The following is a 24,357-nucleotide window of genomic DNA, read 5'->3' as shown; positions in this document are numbered from 1 at the left end:
CTGCAAAGCTCACACCCGGAACCTGTTTGCTCGCGCTTCTGGCTCACCCTGGTTTTGTGACCCCCGGACCTGCCTGTTTTTTGGATACTCTTCTGCCTCAGGAGATCCAGACCTGCTTCTGCCATTACGACTCCTGACTACTCTTCAATCCCGGTAACTCTGACCAGCCTTCTGCCTTGCTACTACGTATTTTGGATTTCCCTTGAACTGTACTGCTGCCTGGTTTCATTCCGCCCTGTTGTGTCTGTGTCTCCCCCCCCCCCAGGACTTCTGGACCACCCACCACCGGCTTCATAGGACGCATCGCTGCCACTGGGGGGGGCACAGACCCAGCGCATTGGACGGGATCCCTGTTACCCCTGGAGCCTTCATTCACTCCCTACTTCCCTTTTCCCTTAAGTTTAATAAACTTTCTGGTGTGACGCAATTGTGGTCCTCTGGTCGTCTGTCTGAATCGTGACACTGTCAGAAGTATCTCTTTGTGTGAAAGGATTAGTCCAGCGGATAAGAACCAAATATACCTGAGATCAATCCACTTTATTATACATAGCTGCGGGACTATGCAAAAAAATCACCTCAAATTACCCCCTGAAGGTCTTAAGATTATTTTATGATCAAAATTATTGCAAGTCATTTTTATGATGTTTGGAATGATTTTACCCTATTTTCTTCTAACAGGAAATCCAGATGGCAGCCATTCTATTAAAATGGCCACCCTGGTTGACCGGCAGGCTTCCCAGAATGCCTCCAATCTTTAAAATGTTCCTTAAGGTATCTAGTATTAGTGTTCCAAGTGTGATATTTGTATCATAAAATTGAACAATTATTTCACCTATCCGCTGGACTAGATGTTGAATACCACAGGGACTCCAGCGGAATGGGCTGTGCAGTTTAGGAGTCAATGCAGGCTCTGATCAGACCTTACACCCAAACGAGGGCACTACGTTCATCCACCTCTGGCCTGCTAGCTCCCCTATCTCTACGGAAGCACAGTTCCCCCTCAACCCAGTCAAAGCTATTCGCTTCTCTGGCACCCCAATGGTGGAACAAGCTCCCCCACGACGCCAGGACAGCGAAGTCACTGACCACCTTCCGGAGACACTTGAAACCCTACCTCTTTAAGGAATACCTGGAATAGTATAAAGTAGTCCTTCTACCCCCCATAAAAAAATAAAAAAGAAGAAAAATAAAAAAGTGGTTGTCCCACTGGCTATCATAAGTTGAATGCACCAATTTGTAAGTCGCTCTGGATAAGAGCGTCTGCTAAGTGATGTAAATGTAAATGTAAATGTAATGCAGACATAGCCTCTGCCACAGGCTTTCACCTCACCTTCGGGATGAAGGTATTTTGAGAACAACATCAGCAAAACCTGGAGCTGAGGCTAATGCAGACACAATCTGGAGAAATACCTGGGTGTCAAATTCTGTACCTGCCAGCCATTAGTTTATGCCTTTTGCTCCTTGTTGAAGTTTATAATTTTAGTCCTCTACATGGAAAAGCTTGTCAATGCCTTCCATCTTTCATTCCTTGAAAATATATACAGTGAGGGAAAAAAGTATTTGATCCCCTGCTGATTTTGTACGTACAAAGAAATGATCAGTCTCTATTATAATTTTTTTTAATCTGTGGAGGGAGCTGAAGGTTCGAGTTGCCAAACGTCAGCATCGAAACCAAGAAACGTCTGACCTCTGTGATTGCCAACAAGGGTTTTGCCACCAAGTACTAAGTCATGTTTTGCAGAGGGGTCAAATACTTATTTCACTCATTAAAATGCAAATCAATTCATAGCATTTTTTACATGCGTTTTTCTGGATTTTTGTTGTTGTTATTCTGTCTCTCACTGTTCAAATAAACCTACCATTAAAATTATAGACTGATCATGTCTTTGTCAGTGGGCAAACGTACAAAATCAGCAGGGGATAAATTACTTTATCTATAAAAAACATGAAACCCTACAAATACAACGTAAAAGTCCATGACAAAATACCCCAGTCCCTAAAGACCTATTCAAGTCCCTTTGTCTCTCTCCCCCCCTCCTCTCTTATCCACCTAACTAAACCAAATCCTTGCCCTGTCCGGATCTTGGAGGTGAATCAACCCTCTCTTGACTTGATGTACGACTTTTTGCCCGTTTCACCCGCTTGTCCCTAAATGTGGGACGGATAGAGAGAGAGGTGAAGAAATGATTGGATTCCTCTCTGTTCTGTATGGATTACGGCGTGACCCCGTTTTCAATCCAATCTTCTGGGGCGAAGGTAAACAATCAGTCTTGATAAAGGATTGGATAAATCCTCAATCAGAGCCATTCTCTGTACAGCAATCCCTTTATTGCCCAGGCTAACATGGCTAAATTGGATCCTCTCAGAGAATGAGGGGGAAGGGAGAGAGGGGGAGAATGGGATGGTGCCCTAGCTCTCTTCCCAATTCCAGGAAGAATCATGGTGGAATTTCCAATGGCTGGAGACCATTGTTGGCATGCAGAATTCTGTCTTCTAAATTGCAAGTAATCCCAGCAGGATAATTTTTTTGAAGTTATGTCATAATTAAGTAATTTTAACCAGTTTGCTAAGCTGAGAAAGTTGACTGCTATGGTATCCCTGTTAGAAATATATCATCAAATCAAATCACATTTTATTTGTCACATGAACCGAATACAACGAGTGTAGACTTAACAGTGAAATGCTTGCTTATGAGCCCTTCCCAACGATGCAAAGTTAAAAATAATAATAAAAAGAAAAATCGGAACACAAGAATGTAGCTATATACAGGAAGTACCAGATCAATGTGCAGGAGCATGAGGTATTTGAGGTAGATACAGTATGCACGGCAAGGTAAAGTGATTAGGTATCAGGATAGATAGTAATAAGAGTAAAATGAAGAGCAGATCGCAACAGCATATGATGTGTGTGTGTTGTGTCGGTATGCGTGTGTGTATTTGTTTGTGTTGATGGTGTGTGAATGTGTGTGGGTTTTGTGTGAGAGTGTCAGTGTAGTGTGTGTGTAAGTGTGTGTATACAGTGCCTTGCAAAAGTATTAATTCCCCTTGGCGTTTTTCCTATTTTGTTGCATTTCAACCTGCAATTTAAATTGATTTTTATTTGGATTTCATGTAATGGACTTACACAAAATAGTCCAAATTGGTGAAGTGGAATGAAAAAAAAAACATTTTTCAAAAAATGTAAAGAAATTAATAACGGAAAAGTGGTGTGTGCATATGTATTCACCCCCTTAGCTATGAAGCCCCTAAATTGTAACACTCTGGCTCCAGGGACTCTGATTGTTGAGCCAGGGTTGTTATTTTCATTTAGGGTGTCTTTTGTTTTGGTTTTGTATTTCTAGGTTTGCCTTTCTGTTGGTTGTATTTCTAGGTTTGTCTATGACTCCCAATCGGAGGTAACGAGTGTCAGCTGTCGGCTCGTTATCTCTGATTGGGAGCCATATTTATTCTGAATGTTTTCCTGTGGGGTTTGTGGGTTTTTGTTTCCCGTTACGGTGAGTGCACCGTGGAACTTCATGATCGTGGTTTATTGTTTTGTCGTGTTGCACTTTAATTAAATAAAGTCATCATGTTTATCGGTACACGCGCTGCGCGTTGGTCTCATCCTTCAGACGATCGTGACAGAAAAACCCACCATACCAAGACCAAGCAGCGTGTACAGGAGCAAAGAGACTGGACATGGGTGGAGGCGCCGGGCAAGGAGATGGAGAGGCTGGCGATGGCCCAGGTGGGCACATCGTGGTCCTGGGAGGACATGCTCGGAGGCAAGGGACCTTGGGGAAAGATCAAGGCCCTGGCGAGAGAGGAGCATCGGCGGCAGCAGGTTTTTCGTCGGAAGGACGAGAGGCAACCCCAAGAAATTTTTGGGGGGGGGCACATGGCTTGGGCGGCTGGGCAGCAGGAGGCTGCCACAGGGAGAAAAGGAGAGAAGGCTAACGGAATACGGGAGCCATTGGCGAGTAGAGGAAGGGAAGTGTTTGTGGCACGGCGTGAAAGACTGACGTGTGTTGCCAGTCCGGTCCGGCCCGTTCCTGATCCTCGGTTGAGGCCAGTGGTGTGTGTTCCCGGTACGGACCGGCCTGTTCCTGCTCCCCGCACCATGGAGACGGTGCGCTACGCCAGCCCGGCCCGGCCTGTTCCGGCCACTCGCACCAGGGATACGGTGCGCGTCGCCAGCCCAGCCCGGCCTGTTCCTGCTCCCCGCACCATGGATACGGTGCGCTTCGCCAGCCCAGCCCGGCCTGTTCCTGCTCCCCGCACCATGGATACGGTGCGCTTCGCCAGCCCGGCCCGGCCTGTTCCGGCCACCCGCACCAGGGATACGGTGCGCGTCGCCAGCCCAGCCCGGCCTGTTCCTGCTCCCCGCACCATGGATACGGTGCGCTTCGCCAGTCCAGCATGCCCTGTTGCTTCTCCCCGCACTAGCCCTGTGATGCGTGTCCTCAGTCCGGTACCTCCAGTTCCGGCACCACGCAACAGGCCTACGGTGCGTCCCCAGGGCCAAGCATGCCCTGTTGCTTCTCCCCGCACTAGCCCTGTGATGCGTGTCCTCAGCCCGGTACCTCCAGTTCCGGCACCACGCAACAGGCCTACGGTGCGTCCCCAGGGCCAAGCATGCCCTGTTGCTTCTCCCCGCACTAGCCCTGTGATGCGTGTCCTCAGCCCGGTACCTCCAGTTCCGGCACCACGCCACAGGCCTACGATGCGCCTCAGACGGCCAGAGTCTGCCGTCTGCCCAACAGGGCCTGAACTGTCCGTCGGCCCAACGGCGCCTGAACTGCCCGTCTGCCCAACGGCGCCTGAACTGCCCGTCTGCCCAACGGGGCCTGAACTGCCCGTCTGCCCAAAGTCTGCAAAGCCGCCCGTCTGCCATGAGCCATCAGAGCCGTCCGCCAGACCGGAGCCGCTAGAGCCTTCCGCCAGACAGGATCAGCCAGAGCCTTCCGCCAGACAGGATCAGCCAGAGCCTTCCGCCAGACAGGATCAGCCAGAGCCTTCTGCCAGACAGGATCAGCCAGAGCCTTCTGCCAGACAGGATCAGCCAGAGCCTTCCGCCTGCCATGAGCAGCCAGATCCGTCAGCCAGCCATGAGCAGCAGGATCCGCCAGAGCCAGCCAGCCAGGATCCGCCATTCAGTCCGGAGCTGCCCCTCAGTCCGGTGCTGCCACTTAGTCAGGTACTGTTCCTTAGCCTGGTGCTGGTCCTTATCCCGGTGCTGGCCCTTAGCCCGGTGCTGCCCCTTAGCCCGGTGCTGCCCCCTTAGCCCGGTGCTGCCCCTTATCCCGGTGCTGGTCCTTAGTCCGGTGCTGCCCCTTAGTCCGGTGCCGCCCCTTAACCCAGTGGGGTGTAGTTGGGGGGTAATGTGTAGGAGGCATATTAAGTGGGTAATGACTATGGTGGGGTGGGGACCACGACCTGGGCCAGAGCCGCCACCTGGACAGACGCCCACCCAGACCCTCCCCTAGACGGTATGCTGGTGCGCCCGGAGTGCGCACCTTTAGGGGGTACTGTAACACTCTGGCTCCAGGGACTCTGATTGTTGAGCCAGGGTTGTTATTTTCATTTAGGGTGTCTTTTGTTTTGGTTTTGTATTTCTAGGTTTGCCTTTCTGTTGGTTGTATTTCTAGGTTTGTCTATGACTCCCAATCGGAGGTAACGAGTGTCAGCTGTCGGCTCGTTATCTCTGATTGGGAGCCATATTTATTCTGAATGTTTTCCTGTGGGGTTTGTGGGTTTTTGTTTCCGTTACGGTGAGTGCACCGTGGAACTTCATGATCGTGGTTTATTGTTTTGTCGTGTTGCACTTTAATTAAATAAAGTCATCATGTTTATCGGTACACGCGCTGCGCGTTGGTCTCATCCTTCAGACGATCGTGACATAAATAAGATCTTGTGCACCCAATTACCTTCAGAAGTCACATAATTAGTTAAATAAAGTCCACCTGTGTGCAATCTAAGTGTCACATGATCTGTCACATGATCTCAGTATATATACACACCTGTTCTGAAAGGCCCCAGAGTCTGCAACACCACTAAGCAAGGGGCACCACCAAGCAAGCGGCACCATGAAGACCAAGGCACTCTCCAAACAGGTCAGGGACAAAGTTGTGGAGAAGTACAGATCAGGGTTGGGTTAGGAGGGCATTAATCAGAGAGGCAAAAAAAGAGACCAAAGATAACCCTGAAGGAGCTGCAAAGCTCCACAGCGGAGATTGGAGTATCTGTCCATAGGACCACTTTAAGCCGTACACTCCACAGAGCAGGGCTTTACGGAAGAGTGGCCAGAAAAAAGCCATTGCTTAAAGAAAACAATAAGCAAACACGTTTGGTGTTTGCCAAAAGGCATGTGGGAGACTCCCCAAACATATGGAAGAAGGAACTCTGGTCAGATGAGACTAAAATTGAGCTTTTTGGCCATCAAGGAAAACGCTATGTCTGGCGCAATCCCAACACCTCTCATCACCCCGAGAACACCATCCATGTTTTTCATTGGCAGGGACTGGGAAACTGGTCAGAATTGAAGGAATGATGGATGGTGTTTAATACAGGGAAATTCTTGAGGAAAAGCTCTTTCAGTCTTCCAGAGATTTGAGACTGGGACGGAGGTTCACCTTCCAGCAGGACAATGACCCTAAGCATACTGCTAAAGCAACACTCTAGTGGTTTAAGGGGAAACATTTAAATGTCTTGGAATGGCCTAGTCAAAGCCCAGACCTCAATCCAATTGAGAATCTGTGGTATGACTTAAAGTTTGCTGTACACCAGCGGAACCTATCCAACTTGAAGGAGCTTGAGCAGTTTTGCCTTGAAGAATGGTCAAAAATCCCAGTGGCTAGATGTTCCAAGCTTATAGAGATATACCCCAAGAGACTTGCAGCTTTAATTGCTGCGAAAGGTGGTTCTATAAAGTATAGACTTTGGGGGGGAGGGGTGAATTGTTATGCACGCTGTTTTTTTATTGTCTTATTTCTTGTTTGTTTCACAATAAAACATATTTTGCATCTTCAAAGTGGTAGGCATGTTGTGTAAATCAAATTTACATTTAAGTCATTTAGCAGACGCTCTTATCCAGAGCGACTTAGTGAGTGCATACATGTTTCATACTGGCCCCCCGTGGGAAACAAATAATAATAATAATAATAATAATAATATGCCATTTAGCAGACGCTTTTATCCAAAGCGACTTACAGTCATGCGTGCATACATTTATTTGTGTATGGGTGGTCCCGGGGATCGAACCCACAACCCTGGCGTTGCAAGCGCCATGGTCTACCAACTGAGCTACAGGAGGCCTTCAAGGAGGCCAAATGATACAAACCCCCCCAAAATCCATTTTAATTCCAGGTTGTAAGGCAACAAAATAGGAAAAATGCCAAGTGGGGTGAATACTTTCACAAGCCACTGTAGGTAGTGTGTGTATATATGGTCTTGTGAGTGTGCATAGAGTCAGTGCAAGATAGGGTCAGTGCAGATAGTCTGGGTAACCATTAATTAACTATTTAGCAGTCATGGCTATTTAGCAGTCTTATGGCTTGGGGGTAGAAGCTGTCTCTGAGCCTGTTGGTCCGAGAGCCGATGCTCTGATACCGTTTGTCGAATGGTAGCAGAGTGAACAGTCTATGGCTTGGGCGGCTGGAGTCTTTGGCAATTTTTAGGCCCTTCCTCTGACACCGCCTGATATACTGTAGAGGTCCTGGATGGTAGGGAGCTTGACCCCAGTGATGTACTGTCCTGTCCGCACCACCCTCTAGCGCTTTGCAGTCAAGGGTGGTGCATTTGCCATACCAAGCGGTGATGCAGCCAGTCAAGATGCTCTCCATGGTGCAGCTGAATAACTTTTTGAGGATCCGAGGGCCCATGACAAATCCTTTTAACCTCCTGAAGGAGATGAGGTGCTCTCCTGCCCTCTTTGGGTATAGGTGGACCATGTTAAGTCCTTAGTGATGTGGACGCCAAGGAACATAAAGCTCTCTACCCGCTCCACTACAGCCCCGTTTCTCCTATAGTCCACGATCAGCTCCTTGGTCTTAACGATTGAGGGATGAGTTGTTGTTATGGCACCACACTGCCAAATCTCTGACCTCCTCCTTGTAGGCTAGCTCATCGCCGTCAGTGATCAGGCCTAAAACTGACGTGTCGTCAGCAAACTTGATGATGGTGTTGGAGTCGTGCGTGGCCATGCAGTCGTGGGTAAACAGGGGGTACAGGAGGGGACTAAGCACACACCCTTGAGGGGTCCCTGTGTTGAGGGTGAGCATGGCGGAGGTCTTGTTGCCTACCCTCACCATCTGGGGCCGTCCCGTCAGTAAGTCCAGGATCCAGTTACAGAGGGAGGTGTTCAGTCCCAGGGTCCCCAGCTGGATCCCCAGCTTTACAAGCATTTCGCTACACCCGCAATAACATCTACTAAACTAAATGTGTATGTGACAAATACAATTTGATTTGATTTGATTTGGTGAAGAGCTTGGAGGTGACTATGGTGTTGAATGCTGAGCTGTAGCCTATGAACAGCATTCTCACATAGTTATTTCCCCTCTTGTCCAGGTGGGAGAGGGTAGTGTGAAGTGCAATTGAGATTGCATTATCTGTGGATCTGTTGAGGCGGTATGCGAATTGGAGTGGATCCAGGGTGTCTGGGATGATGGTGATGATGTGTGTCATGACCAGCCTTTCAAAGCACTTCATAATTACAGATGTGTGTGCTACAGGGCGATAGTCATTTAGGCAGGATACCTTAGAGTTCTTGGGAACTGGGACAATGGTGGTCACCTTGAAACATGTTGGGATTACAGGCTGGGACAAGGAGAGATTGAAAATGTCTGTGAAGACACTTGCCAGCTGGTCTGCGCATGCTTTGAAAGTGCGCCCTGGTATTCCGTCTGGCCCGGCGGCCTTGCGAGTACTAACCTGTTTAAAAGTTTTACTCACATCGGCCACGGAGAGTGAGTCACGCAGTCATTCGAAACAATAGGGGCTTTCACTCAAGACTCAGTGTTGTATTCCTCGAAGCGAGCATAAGCAGTCTTGTAACCTCGCGTCTGCTTCATCGGACCACTTCCGTATTGAGCATGTCACCGGTACTTCCAGTTTAAGCTTTTGTTTGTAAACAGGAAGCAGGAGAATAGAGACATGGTTAGATTTGCCGAAGGGAGGACAACGGAGGGCCTTATATGCATTTCTGTAGGTAGAATAAAAGTGGTCTAGAGTTTTAGCGCCCCTAGTGGTACAAGAACAATCTCTGGGAGCGGATGTTAAAGTTAAGTGGTGCACAATTGATAAAATTAGATTTCTGAGGAATATCTCCTAATAGCCGCTGACTTTCTCTGTTTGTTAAACTTTTCCAAACGGACTTACTCTGAAACCAATCGGGAAACATTCATAAAATCTAACAGGCTGTCTTGTCACATCGAGTATTTTACAATTGCTTCGAAAAATATTCATTTACCGTGCTAGACACATCTACTCCACTGAAAAGTCTGTCCAACTGTTTCTTATAAGTTAGATGCTTATAGCTCATTATGTCCAGGATATACGTGTTTATAAGTATGGTCCGATGTGGCTCAGTTGGTAGAGCATGGCACTTGCAATGCCAGGGTTATGGGTTCGAAGTCCCATGGGGGACCAGTACGAACAAATATGAAAATGTATGCACTCACTACTGTAAGTTGCTCTGGATAAGAGCATCTGCTAAATGACTAAAATGTGAGAGAAAAAAAAAAAGTTTAACATGTTTATTAAATGTTATGTCATGCACACTGCATATGGACAAACTGCTCTCTACCAGGGTGCCCAGTTTATGGGAAGTTTGCTGATGTGCATAAGATGACGGATGGAGAAAGGGAGTTGAGGGGTTGATTGGGGATCAGGTATCTTCAGAATGCCACTGCAGGGGAAACTCAGTAGTCCCGGTGGGACGCGGCACAGACAACTGCAGTGCCCCGCCAAACGCCATGACATCATCAGGTCACACATTCCAACGGAGAGGGCAAATCAGACACAACACCCCATCACATGGACACATACTGTATTTCTCTGACATTTGACAGCTGTTCAAAGAAGCCATCCCTTGTGTGTTCATCTCAACACCCTTCAATATGTAGTGAAGAGTATACATGCCTTAAAGGGATACTTCAGGATTTTGGCAATGAGGCCCTTTATCTACTTCCCCAGAGACATAAAAATGTATCCACAAGTTAATCTGACTCTGGGGAAGTAGGAACGCCAGTCCAGACACAACACTGCTTCACAACGTTGTTGATGTACAAGAACAGTAATAATCACTGAAATGTAAGAAGTACTGTACCTATCACTTGTAATTCTGTCTGTCTGCTTTCCTGTCTCTCTCTCTCTCTCTCTCTCTCTCTCTCTCTCTCTCTCTCTCTCTCCCCCTCTCTCTCTGTCATAATTTCCCCTTTCGCAGCTTGCCACCCCAAATGGCTTTTTTTAAGACACTGCAACCAAAAAAACACATGAGCTCCATATTCTATGGCTATTTTGCTTAACTGATCTGTTCCTCATGAGGATTAAACTCACTTCACGGTTGCCCCTTTTGAATGAGAGAAGGAGGAGATTTTGGAACGTTTTCAAGCCGCCAATTGTCTTCCAGGTTAAAGGTCACATATAATATAAACATCCTAGCATTCCAAGCCAAATGGGATAGTGACAATCGTGTGTGTGTGGTCTGTGTGTGTGTGTGTGTGTGTGTCCATATTGGTATTCCGACTGTGAATGGAAGGCAGGTGGCGTGCCAGGTTGCCATGGCAATGCCTCAGTTAAGACATTACCAATTGGAGGGGAGAGCTGAATGGAGGTCACCATGGTCCTCTCCTTACACAAACACACACGCACACTACTCTGCATTCTCTTCCATCAGATTCCTCAGTAGGGAAAACACTCACACACCCATACAACTCACACACTCAATCTTTCTCTCTCTTCCTTTCTCTCTCTCCCACACACAGGGTCTCGTTCGTTCTCTCTATCACTCCATCGACAGTATCTTCCACTTTCCTTTATCTCTTGCTTTTTATCTGTCCATCACTACCTCCATTTCTCTCCGTTCACTATTTCTCACTTTCTCTCTCTCCTCCCTGTATCTTCGATGTATTTAAAAGTCACACTCTGCAAGAATGGAAGATGTTGACACATAATGTAGAAAAAGTCAAGTAAACCACCCTATGATTTACCATGCAATATTTAATATAACTAGAAAAATGACATTTCCTGAAGAAAATATGTGTGCTTGCTGGTGTTGAAGTATGTTCATAATACAGGAGGCTGCTGAGGGTAGGACGGCTCATAATAATGGCTGGAATGGAGCAAATGGAATGGCATCAAACACATGGAAACCATGTGTTTGATATCTTTGATACCATTCCACTGATTCCGCTCCAGCCATTACCAAAGCTCGTCCTCCCCAATTAAGGTGCCACCAACCTCCTGTGGTTATTAATAAGTAAGGTGGAATACAGTAATGTTCTTGCTTCCGTCAACCACACTAAGAACTGCCTCAACTCAAGACCTCATAACTCATTATCAAGTAGATCTAATACTAACATGTTGCCTTGGTCACACCATTTACACTATATAGCCAAGGCCTCACTGCTGCACGTCTCACGATAGCAAACTTTCTTCAGACACTCCCCAGAGAAGACAGCCATCCCAAATCATGTCTACCCTTTGTCTCACCTTGACTAGACTGACTTTTTTCTAGCTTTCTTTCTTTCCCTTTCCTTTGTGTGAGTGTGCACTCACACAAATACACTTAGAATTGAACGCTGCTGCGCACCATAGCCCAAGGCAATACCAGCACTGATAGTGCATGTAATATTGTTATTATTGTTTTACATTCGGGAAGCGTGACCAATATAATCATTATTCAAAATACATGACTGACACAGGTCCAGAAGGAACAAGCCATTGCTGTTGCAATTTATGGAATTTCACAACTGTTCCTTGACAAACTGAGATAGGAAACTTACTTGTGTCTATATTTGCCTAAATGTTTTTTCTCTCTAACACTTTAATTGAGGGAATTAAAGTTTGATTACATTTGCAAATTTTTGTTTCAGAGCCAAGTCTAAATAAATAAAGAGCGATAGAGACTGTGTGTGTGTGTGTGTGTGTGCGTATGTGTGTGCGCGCGTGTGTGTGTATGTGTGTGCACGTGTGTTCGAAGCATCAGTATGTTGTATGTGAGTACATGCATTCGTGTGTGTGTTTGCAGCAGACAAGAGTCAGGCAACTCTGTGCCAAAATGCACCATTCTACACAAGTAAAGCAGTTATGGTATAAAGTGAATATATTCTTTAAAAGTTTTGGATTGAAGAAAGACCAAGTATAACATCTGCATGACCTCTAAAATAATTGGGTCCTTTGTACTGCCAAGGTTTCTGTAGTTACTGTGGATCCAACTAAAGTATTGAAATATGTCTGTATATAGGAAGGAATATGTATGAGAGAGAGAGAGAGAGAGAGAGAGAGAGAGAGAGAGAGAGAGAGAGAGAGAGAGAGAGAGAGAGAGAGAGAGAGAGAGAGAGAGAGAGAGAGAGAGAGAGAGAGAGAGAGAGAGAGAGAGAGAGAGAGAGAGAGAGAGAGAGAGGAAGCGATAGAAAAAAAGGGGAAAACAGAGCGAGAATGAGAGTGGAAAAGGAGAGAGATGCGGAGAGAAAGAAACAGAAAGCGAGATTGGGAGACAAACAGAGAGAGAGAGAAAGATGCAAGTGTGACTTGTGTGACTTGACTTCTAAAACTATGGTTTTGGAATGTCTTGGCGATATTTACAGATGTAGGCTATTTCATGCCAATAAAGCACCTTAAATTGAAATTGAATTGGAAGAAAGAAAAAATGCATCAGTCCCTGAGAGGACTGTAGGGGGTTAGATGACTCAGGGAATCAGGCAAAGAGGAATCTGCTGAGCCAGTTTGGGGATAGTAGATGACGTGGGCAGTGGAGGTGGGGGGGCAGGGGGGGCACAGACACACCCCATCCTGTTTTATTCATGATGATCTCATGCTACCAGACCTGTGGGTATCCCGGGGGATCACACTGCTTTTCTCACCTCTCTTACACTCACACGCATGCACACACACACACACACAAACACACACACACAGTCTAAAGTCAGCTTGATCTGCATTAGTGCTCAAAATAGGTCTCAAAACAGCTCACACCACCACATGGTCAGATCTGAGAAAGAGTGAGTGCTTTTTAATAAGCACTTTAAATCTGCTCCTTCGTCAAATACAGGGGGGTTGAGAATACTGTGTGTGTATGTGGAGGTCAGAGAATTGGCATTGTGTGATTTGTTGGTTTGATGGTGTATCTAAGATGGCTTTGCAAGCCCCATGTTTCTCTACCGGCGTTCCAAGCCCCATGTTCTACCAACTGAGCCACACAGTCATGTTATGTCATGTTACCTGTGGTTGTGGGTGTCCTTTGACCAGACATTGGAGCTCCAGGCGGTCTCCCTCTCTGATAGTGTAGATCCTCTCACTGATGTTGTCTTCCTTCACCACGCACGCCTGGCCCGCATGCGAGATCTGGGCATTGGCAGGGGCTGCGTCAACACATAAGGAGAAACAAAAGAGAAAGGGTCACATTTTCATACTAAATAACAAATATGTTTTTGTTAAGGTAAATGAAAGTTTTAGAGGGCACATCTGGAAAAAAATAGATTTCTTAGTTTCGAACGGCTCTCCTTTATATTACAGTTGGAAGACTTACACCCATATTCAGACACCCGAGTAAAAAAAAATTATATCATAATCGTCACAGAAAATTCAACAAACGTTGTTATTTTTTAAAGAATGTTGTGAAGTTCTATCCCTAAAAAAATATACAAATAAAGATTGAACTAATCAAAGACTTGGAGTTTGGTATCTTAGTGTTGGGCTAGAACAAAAACTGATTGGATTGAGAAGCACTGAACGAAGTGACAGGTTGAAGAGGACCCCAGTAGGCACCATGGCCTCAAGAACTAGGCCCGAAGACGTCTGACTTATGACCTAGGAAAGCCTACGAGGCTTGTCACAGAAGGCGGTCAAGATTGCGTGCGAGTTGCTTCGTGTAACGTCAGCCCGGGCGAGATTTTTTACATTTACATTTGAGCCATTTAGCAGATTAAAGGAGACAGGAGGTACGGTGGGAAAGAGAGGGAATTGAGACAGAGACAAGGACAAGGAGAGAGAAACAGCAGGTGATGGAGAGGGAAGAAGAAAAGAAAGAGAGAGAGAGAAAAAATAAGAAAGAAAAACACTAAGGACTACTCTGAAAGTAGAGAGAAAGAAAGTACAATCCCAGCTAACAATTCTAGATAGAGAGAGAACGATTTTGTAATGTCACCCGTAAAGTTCCCCTAATGTTTGAGTGTCCAGTTTTCCGTTAGTTAGGGGAACATTCTATCTACACCGAACAAAAATATAAACTCAACATATAAAGTGTTGGTCCCATGTTTCATGAGCTGAAAAAAAAAATACCAGGAATGTTCCATACGCACAGAAAGCTTATTTCTCTCAAGTTTTATGCACACATTTGTTTACATCCCTGTTAGTGAGCATTTCTACTTTGTCAAGATAATCAATCCACCTCACAGGTGTGGCATATCAAGAAGCTGATTAAACAGCATAATCATTACACAGGTGCCCCTTGTGCTGGGGACATTAATAGGCCACTCTAAAATGTGCAGTTTTGCCACACAACACAATGCCACAGATATCTCAAGTTTTGAGGGAGCGTGCAATTGGTATGCTGACTGCAGTAATGTCCAAAGGGGTTTGCCAGATAATTGAATTTCTCTGCCATAAGCAGCCTACAACGTCGTTTTAGATCATTTGGCAGTACGTCCAACCGGCCTCACAATCCCAGACCACGTGTATGGCGTCGTGTGGGCGAGCGGTTTTCTGATGTCAACGTTGTGAACAGAGTGCCCCATGGTGGCGGTGGGATGATGGCATGGGCAGACATAAGCTACGGACAATGAACACAATTGCATTTTATCGATGGCAATTTGAATGCACAGAAATACCGTGACGAGATTCTGAAGCCCATTGTAAGGTCAATTTTTTTTAAGGTATCTGTGACCAACAGATGCATATCTGTATTCCCAGTCATGTGAAATCCATAGATTAGGGCCTAATTTATTTATTTCAATTGACTGATTCCCTTATATGAACTGTAACTCAGTAAAATCTATGAAATTGTTGCATGTTGCGTTTATATATTTTTTCAGTATATAGAACAGAGTTGCCATGTTCTCAGAATATAAGATATTAATGTTGTAGACATGTTTCAAGAGAACGTTGCAAGAACATTCCTCTGTCCAGTTTTCTGAGGGTTAGGAGAATATTCCATCAATGTCCCACCAAACATGGTTGCCATGTTCTCAGATCGTAAGATATTAATGTTCTAGACACGTTTCATGGGAACATTTCTCTGTATCATTTGTTAGGACAATGCCTGCTGGTCCCAAAGAAATGCACCCCCCACCCACATTCTTTTTTTTTATTACATATCACACCTTGTTACTGTTGCCAAGCCCATCAAGGCCCTGATTGGTGAAACAGATCCATTCACAGCTCTTTTTGTCTGTTGGCAAGTTCAGGGACACACACACATTGCTTTTAACTTACATATTGGACACACTTTGACATAACATTGTGCATGTTCATTTATACAGTAATTATGATTCAACATGTCCTCACTGGGATTTGAACTCAGCCTCTTGGTTCACGGCTTTCAGACCTTGCTGCTATGACCACCATGTCGGTGTCAGTTATCAATTAATTTGACTATTTTCTCATTATTGATTTCATTTACTTATTTAAACAATTTAAGGGATTTCTATGTAGTTGTCAAATGTTGGTGGGGCATATTTACCTGTATTAATGATACTCCTGAATCACTATGATAAACATTTTTCTTGAGTGTCGTTTTAAGAAATCTGAGATTTACTTCAAAGTGCATTCACCCTATTGCTCACACCTATCAAGTTGTTTCAGATCTACACAAATTCCTAGGAAGGAGGGGTTAGGGTTTCTTCTGGACAGGGTGTAACTATGCTGGCCCAATAACACATGCCCTAGAGCAGTGTTTCCCAACCCTGGTCCTCGAGTACCCCCAACAGTACACATTTTTATTTTAGCCCTGGACAAGCATACCTGATTCAACTTCTCAACTAATCATCAAGCCCTCAATGAGCTGAATGACGTGTGTTTGTCCTGGGCTACAACAGAAATGTGTACTGTTGGGGATACTCGAGGACCAGGGTTGGGAAACACTGCCCTAGAGATATCCCTTATTGGGACAGTGTTTAGGGTGTTTATCATTAGTGCTGGTGGCCTGGGATCAAGACCCGCTAGGAGAGTCACCCTACTCTCATGTTCTTAGCAATATATGTTAATTTCATTTTTTGGCAACAGTTACAGCACACCTATCTGATATAGGGCGGCAGGTAGCTTAGTGGTTAAGAGCGTTGTGCCAGTACCCGAAAGGTCGCTGGTTCTAATCCCCGAGCCGACTTGGTGAAAAATATGTCGATGTGCCCTTGAGCAAGGCACTTAACCCTAATTGCTCCTGTAAGTCACTCTGGATAAGAGCGTCTGCTAAATGACGTAAAATATCATTCAAATTAGTTTCTCATTGAACGATGGGAATCGGTACAATTCTGGACAGCTGAGCATCTCAAAGAGAACTCTCTATCATTTTTTTTTATACACACCACATACAGTAATATTTTATTGATCATAGTGATTCAGGAATATCATTGAAACAGGTAAATATGGCCTAAATATATTGGACAACTACACAGAAAGCCCTTAAATTGCTGAAATAAGTAATTAAAATAAATGATGAAATAATAAAGAATAGTCAGATTAACTGATACCTGACACGGACATGGTGGCGTAGCAGGAAGATCGGAGTACCGTGAACCAAGAGGTTGTGAGCTCAAATCCCAAGTGAGGAAATGTTGAATAATAATTACTGTATAAATGAACATGCACAATGTTATGTCAAAGTGTGTCCAATATGTAAGTTAAAAGCACGTTTCGTCTGAATATCCCTAGCCAACAGACAAAGACCTATGAATGGATCAGTGGTTAACCAATCAGGGCCTTGATTGGCTCGGCAACAGTAACAAGATGTGATGTGTAATGACATTTTGTTGGGACACAATATTGGGGGAATATTAACCTTTTCTGGCGTGAGTTCCAAATATCTCTAACAGTCCCCCCTGCGTGAACAGTTGGAAATGAGGTGTGTTCTGCCTCCTCATTAATTCACATAGAAGTAGACAATTTTACTGTGGCAGGCAATTTACGTTTCAGGCATGCTATGCTAATGTAAGGCGAGGAATAGCTAGATGAGCCAGACAAACTTCTCTCTTTGATGAGAGCCCAAGCACTCCCATGTTTCCCCAGATGAAGTATGCAGACATTTGTGCATCTCTAGTCAGAGCAGAACTTGCATGAACTTTTTCCCCCTGGCGCATTTTCCGGGTGGCACTCACAATGCCTTCATTGTTGTTTTCCTTACTAATGTGTAAATACCTTATTACTTTATCGTAATAGTTTATGTATATCGTGTTATGTTGTTTCTACTGTAGGACACTGTATGTATGTATGTATGTATGTATGTATGTACAGTGCATTAGGAAAGTACTCAGACCCCTTCACTTTTTCCACATTTTGTAATTTTACAGCCTTATTCTAAAATGGATGAAATAGTTTTTCCCCTCATCAATCTACAAACAATACCCCATAATGACGAAGCAAAAACAGGTTTGTAGAAATGTTTGCATATTTATAAAAAAAAAAAATACCGCATTAACATAAGTGTTAAGACCCTTTTACTCAGTACTTTGTTGAAGCACCTTTGGCAGCGATTACAGCTACAAGTCTTCTTCAGTATGACGCTACAAGCTTCGCACACCTGTATTTGGGGAGTTTCTTCAATTTTTATCTTTAGATGCTCTCTGTCAGGTTGGATGGGGATCATCGCTGCACAGCTATTTTCAGGTCTCTCCAGAGATGTTCAATCGGGTTCAAGTCCGGGCTCTGACTGGGCCACTCAAGGACATTCAGAGACTTGTCACGAAGCAACTCCTGCGTTGTCTTGGCTGTGTGCTTAGGGTCGTTGTCCTGTTGAAAGGTGAACCTTTTCCCCAGTCTGAGGTCCCAAACGCTCTGGAGCAGGTTTTCATCAAGGATCTCTCTGTACTTTGCGCCGTTCGATCCTGACTAGTTTCCCAGTCCCTGCCACTGAAAATCATCCCCACAGCATGATGCTGCCACCACCATGCTTCACCGTAGGGATGGTGCAAGTTTTCCTCCACACGTGACGCTTGGCATTCAGGCCAAAGAGTTCAATCTTGGTTTCATCAGACCAGAGAATCTTGTTTCTCATGGTCTGAGAGTCCTTTAGGTGCCTTTTGGCAAACTCCAAGCATGCTGTCATGTACCTTTTACTGAGGAGTGGCTTCTGTCTGGCCAATCTATCATAAAGGCCTGATGAGATGGTTGTCCTTGTACTCCCATCTCCACAGAGATACTCTGGAGCTCTGTCAGAGTGACCATTGGGTTCTTGATCACCTACCTACCAAGGCCCTTCTCCCCCGATTGCTCAGTTTGGCTGGGCGGCCAGCTCGAGAAAGAGTCTTGGTGGTTTCAAACTTCTTCCATTTAAGAATGATGGAGGCCACTGGGTTCTTGGGGACCTTCAATGCTGCAGAAATGTTTTGGTACCATTCCCCAGATCTCTGCCTCGACACAATCCTGTCTACGGACAATTCCTTCAACCTCATGGCTTGGTGTTTGCTCTGACATGCATTGTCAACTGTGGGATCTTATATAGACAGGTGTGTGCCTTTCCAAATAATGTCCAATCAATTGAATTTACCACAGATGGACTCCAATGAAGTTGTAGAAACATCTCAAGGATGCTCAATGGACACAGGATGCACCTCAGCTCAATTTCGAGTCTCATATCAAAGGGTCTGAATACTTTTGTAAATAAGGTATTTCTGTTTTTTGTTTTTAATACATTTGCAAAACATTCTAAAAACCTGTTTTTCCTTTGTCATTATGGGGTATTTTGTGTAGATTGATGAGGGAAAAAAACAATTAAATCAATTTTAGAATAAGGCTGACTAATGCAGCTGGTTAAGTACATTAACGTAGGAGGTTAAGAGAGTGAGATTAAGGTTAGGAAAAGGGTTAAGGTTAGGCTTAGCTACAATGCTACATTTGTCAACAACTGTTGTCCCCAGCGTGACCACTAGATAGAGCTGTTCTAGGCCAAGCTACTCCATCTAGCCACAACAGAAGAAACGTAAACAAACCATCTGTGGCGACAAATCACCAGTATCATAACACCGGCCACATCAATAAATCACTATCAGAAAATGGTTTGTGTGGTAATCATTTCTTTATTTACTGTTTTATTCACATGTTTTCCAGTACTGGTGACAAATCATGCATTCCGATTCTTGCATAGATTGTAATGGACACATATGATGTGTATAAAGTACTTTTTTGAAGGTTGTATTGATTATGATGAGCTAATGCTACGCTATTTGCTGGCTATGTGTGGAGACATGTTCGTTGATATCATTCTAGGTGTCACCAGAGAGGAAGAGGTGAAGCGAGGGGTTTCACTATCTCCTAAATCTGTTCAAAATAAGCCCAATGCATTTCTATGGGCTTATTTTGGACCTAAGCTTGTCACCTGTCTTCCCGTCTTTGGGACAACGTTAGGGTGGAGACATGAGCAATCTCGTCATTATATACAGATCCCTGCTGTTACGTAAACGTCTGTCAGACCAAAGATGTTATAGCAAAATTAGGTGAAGAGATGGTTGACTCGAAAACTTCCAGAAGAGAATGATGGGAAGTGAATGATGTAGACGACACACCCCCTTCATCATTCATACTGCAAACAGACCCAACTCGTCTTGTCACCTCGTCTTATCTTCGGTTGACACGGAAAAACAAACATGGCGTGCGCAAACTCTACCCACCGTGGGATTACTTTAGACTTTTAGAAAATATTTTTCTCAATTATTTTGATCACTGGTGAGCTCACCCATCATGTGATAAATTGTAAATAGTAATTGCTATTAGCTAATTCATATTATGGTTTATGTCAGCCGAGAGTTAGCTAAATATGAACGCTTGTGTTAGCCCACTCTTTCCTTAGACTAATGTTCCCTACATTTTCTGATTTGGATGATAATTGTGTTATGTTGTCGCTACTTCTGTGAATGTCTGAACATTGCAATCCAAAAATAAAGAGCTCACATTGAGGACATAAAGTTGTAAAGACTGTGTTTGTGCAAAATGTTTCCGTAAAAAATCAGTGTGGCCAGCTCAAAGGCTTGTTCTCAAATTTTTTATTTAATTTTATTTATTTCACCTTTATTTAACCAGGTAAGCCAGTTGAGAACAAGTTCTCATTTACAACTGCGACCTGGCCAAGATAAAGCAAAGCAGTGTGATAAAAACAACAACACAGAGTTACATATGGGGTAAAACAAAACATAAAGTCAAAAATACCACAGAAAAAATATGTCTAGAAACTAGACGTTCTAATGAAGTGTTCTAATCACACCGGTTTGAGCGTACGCTGCAGGGACCACTGTAGAATGATCAAACCCGTGTGTTCGCAAAACATCAAAAGTTAAATATCTTATGTTCTGAGAACATGGTAACCATGTTCTGTGTATGTTTGGTGGGACGTTGATCGAATATTCCCCTAACCCCTCAGAAAACTGGACACATGAATGTTCTTGCAACGTTCTCATTTAACGTGTCTAGAATATTAATATCTTACATACTGAGAACATGGCAACCATGTTCTGTGTACTGTATGTTTGGTGGGATGTTGATAGAATATTCTCCTAACCCACAGGAAACTGAACACATGAATGTTCTTGCAACGTTCCCATGAAACATGTCTAGGATATTAACATCTTAAGTTCTGAGAACATGTTAACCATGTTCTCAGGGAATGGTCTCTGGGAAACATTCCTTACACATAACGGGAACATTCCTAAGAACATGTTAGTTAATGACCTAATGAGACTCTTAAGGGAACGTTCTCTAAAGTTGTGGGAACATTTGTTGTTAGCTGGGATGATGCGATTCTTATCGACACATGCTTCCCAACATAAACAGACATCAAAATGTACACACTGATAGAGACCCCAAACTTATGCGCTACTGTAATCAGAACCTCTCCCCATAATGCCAATCCCATTGCCACAGAGTTAAATTGTATATTAGCAAACTGTATTAGCATGTTAGCCCAGGCCATAACCAGTGAGAGGCAGTGGCATAGCATCCCCACGGCCCAGGGCCCCTCACTCGTCTGGGGCAGGCCTGGAGCGACAAGGCCCCTGACAGCTACCACATGGTTTCAGCCTCTGGTTATCCACGACTCAGACTGGTTATCCACGACTCAGAGGAAAAGTGAGGGGTGTTCAGCCTGACACAGGCAACATGCCGCATGCTAACCCTCTAACCTGGCGTGAGCTTGACAGTATGAATGGTAAGAGAAGAGAGACCGGGGAGGGGGAGGCGGTGTAATATGGTGTGACGCTCCACACTCTACTGCCTGCATCAATGTGTGTGTGTGTGTGTGTGTGTGCGTGTGCATGTGCGTGTGTGTGAGAGAGTGAGAGAGAGAGTCTGTTTGTGTGTTAGGTATTTGGGTGTCAGTGTGTGAGAGAGAGAAAGAGAGAGAGAAAGAGTGTGTGTGTGTGTTGTGGGGTAAGGGAAAGGGAGAAGCACATTTGAATGAGAGACGTGCTTCGGCGCCCGTTCAGCAGTTTTTGGTAATGGCACATCTCGTCGGGAAGGATCAGTGGACCGCTGGACTGGGGTGATTATGCCATGGCAGAGGGCTGTTTTAGCATATATCGCTGCTATTTCTGGAATTCTGTGATCTCTTTCTCCCTCTTTCTTAATTATCTTGCACTCTCCCTCTTTCATCTTCTTCTCTGTCTCTCTCTCTTTGCTGTCTTTCCATCTTACTGTCTATTCCTCTCCATATCAGTCTCTCTCACTCTCTCTTCCTGTCTTTTCCTTTCCAACACTCTCTCTCTCTCTTTTACTCTTTCTCTCTGTTTTACTCTCTCGCTCTCTCCCTCTCCATCTCAGTCTCATGTCGAGGTCAACTTATGAAACCTCTGTGCCCACTGCGATTGCCGGTGAGATAGTGTGGGAGTGAGGAAACCCAGAAGGTCAAACAGGTCTGCATTAGGGGGATAGAGAGGGCACAAGGCGGGTGGCCAGAGGAGACACAGGGGCAGAACCTTGGTGGCAGGGCCATAGGCGGTGGGGGGTTAACTCAACAACTAAACTTTGAGGTGAGTGCACAGGGCATGGCTGATTTAAATGGTGAATAATTGTCCTTTTGAGTTCATTAGCACTAGCGCAGCCACTCCAGAGGGAGAGAGTATGAACCACATTGTGCGCCTCCTCCGCTACTCTTGCCTCAGGCTAGAGGCTGCTTGGCAGTCTGACCGACTCCAGCAGCCAGTGCTGGTTAAAGATTAGTGATGGAGTAAGGAAGGAAGGGAGGAGGAAGGCAAGGATGGATAGGGTGGGTAAGACTGTAGAGAATTAATGAGAGAGAGAGAGAGAGAGAGAGAGAGAGAGAGAGAGAGAGAGAGAGAGAGAGAGAGAGAGAGAGAGAGAGAGAGAGAGAGAGAGAGAGAGAGAGAGAGAGAGAGAGAGAGAGAGAGAGAGAGAGAGAGAGTGAGAGAGAGAGAGAGAGAGAGAGAGAGAGAGAGAGAGAGAGAGAGAGAGAAATTAGGGAATGAGAGAGTGAGATAGAACAAGAGGGAGTAGAGGAGGAAAGGACGAGGCATGGAGAAAGGTAGAGATAGAGAGTTTGTATTAGGCTAAGAGAGACAAGTAGAGCCAGACAGGCAGAGAGAAAAAAGATGGTGAGGGAAATGTAAAAGCAGGTGAGGTGATGAAAAGAAAAACAAAGAGACTGTGGAGAAGAAGGATGTAAACCGGAGGAGAAAAGACAGGATAGCAAGGAAGAGGGTCGAGTTACACGGCGGGAGTAAAAGTTGCAAGAATAGAGTGCAAGAGAGATGAAGAGATGTGCTTCACCCCCCAAAAAAACAATTCTCCAAACCACATTACGAAACAAGCAGCAAAACAATAATGTCCCACATAGAGCTTTGCCCCAATGGCCAAACTACTCTCCTTTTCCCTTAAATGGTAAGAAAACAGACCCCTGTCCCCATGTGGATGACCCTATCATAACCCTATCCCATTGTTTCAATACTGTCTTGGGGAATAAACCTCTTCCTTTGCGCCATGTCGCCCGACCCCTTCTGAACATAACAGCAATAAGAGGTAATCACACCCAACAAACATGTGAGACTGGGAGGCAAAAATAAGATGATCTGTATCTTTAATGGAATAAAAGATCACCTTATTTTTGCCTCCCAGTGTCAAATTTGTTATTCAAATCATGCCCTTTGAGATGGCATTAACTGTGAAGCACTGTGCCACATACTCATTGTACTCACATCCAAGCCTTGAAGTTCGAAATAATGCTGTTTCCCTTCAGTCAGTCAATTTCAGCACAACATACTATGTGGAGTCGCACTCTCGCGACTTCGGTTGAAGGATCTACAATCACGCCTGACAAGGCCAATGAAATGTGCGTCTCGCTCGAAGCCCTGCCTTCCAGAGGTGATAAGCATGAGCCTCAGATGCATTCCTTCAATTATTCCGCTCTTTACCTCGGTGTGAACAGGAACGATTCACACTTAAAACAAACAACTGGAAAACGTTGCGTCTCCCTTAGTGGTAGAGCATGCTCACCCCTGGACATTGTGTGCTGAACAATTATATTGAACAAAAATATAAACGCAACATGTAAAGTGTTAGTCCCATTTTTCATGAGCTGAAATAAAAGATCCCAGAAAACTGTCAGATGCACAAAAAGCGTATTTCTCTAAAATGTTGTGCATAAAATTGTTTACATTCCTGTTAGTGAGGATTTATCATTTGCCAAGATAATCCATCCACCTGACAGGTGTGGCATCTCAAGAAGCTGATTAAACAGCATGATCATTACACAGGTGCACCTTGTGCTGGGGACAATAAAAGGCCACTTTAAAATGTGCAGTTTTGTCACACAACACAATGCCACAGATATCTCAAGTTTTGAGGGAGCGTGCAATTGGCATGCTGACTGCAGGAATGTCCATCATAGCTGTTGCCAGAATATTTCATGTAAATTTCTCTCCCATGTCATTTTAGAGAAATTGGCAGAACATCGAACCGGCCTCACAACCGCAGACCACGTGTAACCACGCCAGCCAAGGACCTCCAC

General features: G+C 44.8%; 1 protein-coding gene across 1 annotated transcript in view; it reads right to left on the bottom strand.

Annotated features, from left to right (window-relative positions):
- LOC123482484 (MAM domain-containing glycosylphosphatidylinositol anchor protein 1-like) overlaps positions 1 to 24,357 on the bottom strand; it is a 231,741-nt gene that overhangs the window by 124,959 nt on the left and 82,425 nt on the right. The window contains exon 3 of the mRNA XM_045210359.1: positions 13,419 to 13,558. Coding sequence (XP_045066294.1) covers positions 13,419 to 13,558 — 140 coding nt within the window. The remainder of the gene's footprint in view (positions 1 to 13,418; positions 13,559 to 24,357) is intronic.

This window comes from Coregonus clupeaformis, chromosome 34 (assembly GCF_020615455.1).
Source record: "Coregonus clupeaformis isolate EN_2021a chromosome 34, ASM2061545v1, whole genome shotgun sequence".
Lineage (NCBI taxonomy): Eukaryota > Metazoa > Chordata > Actinopteri > Salmoniformes > Salmonidae > Coregonus > Coregonus clupeaformis.
This window is presented reverse-complemented; position numbering and strand designations above follow the sequence as displayed.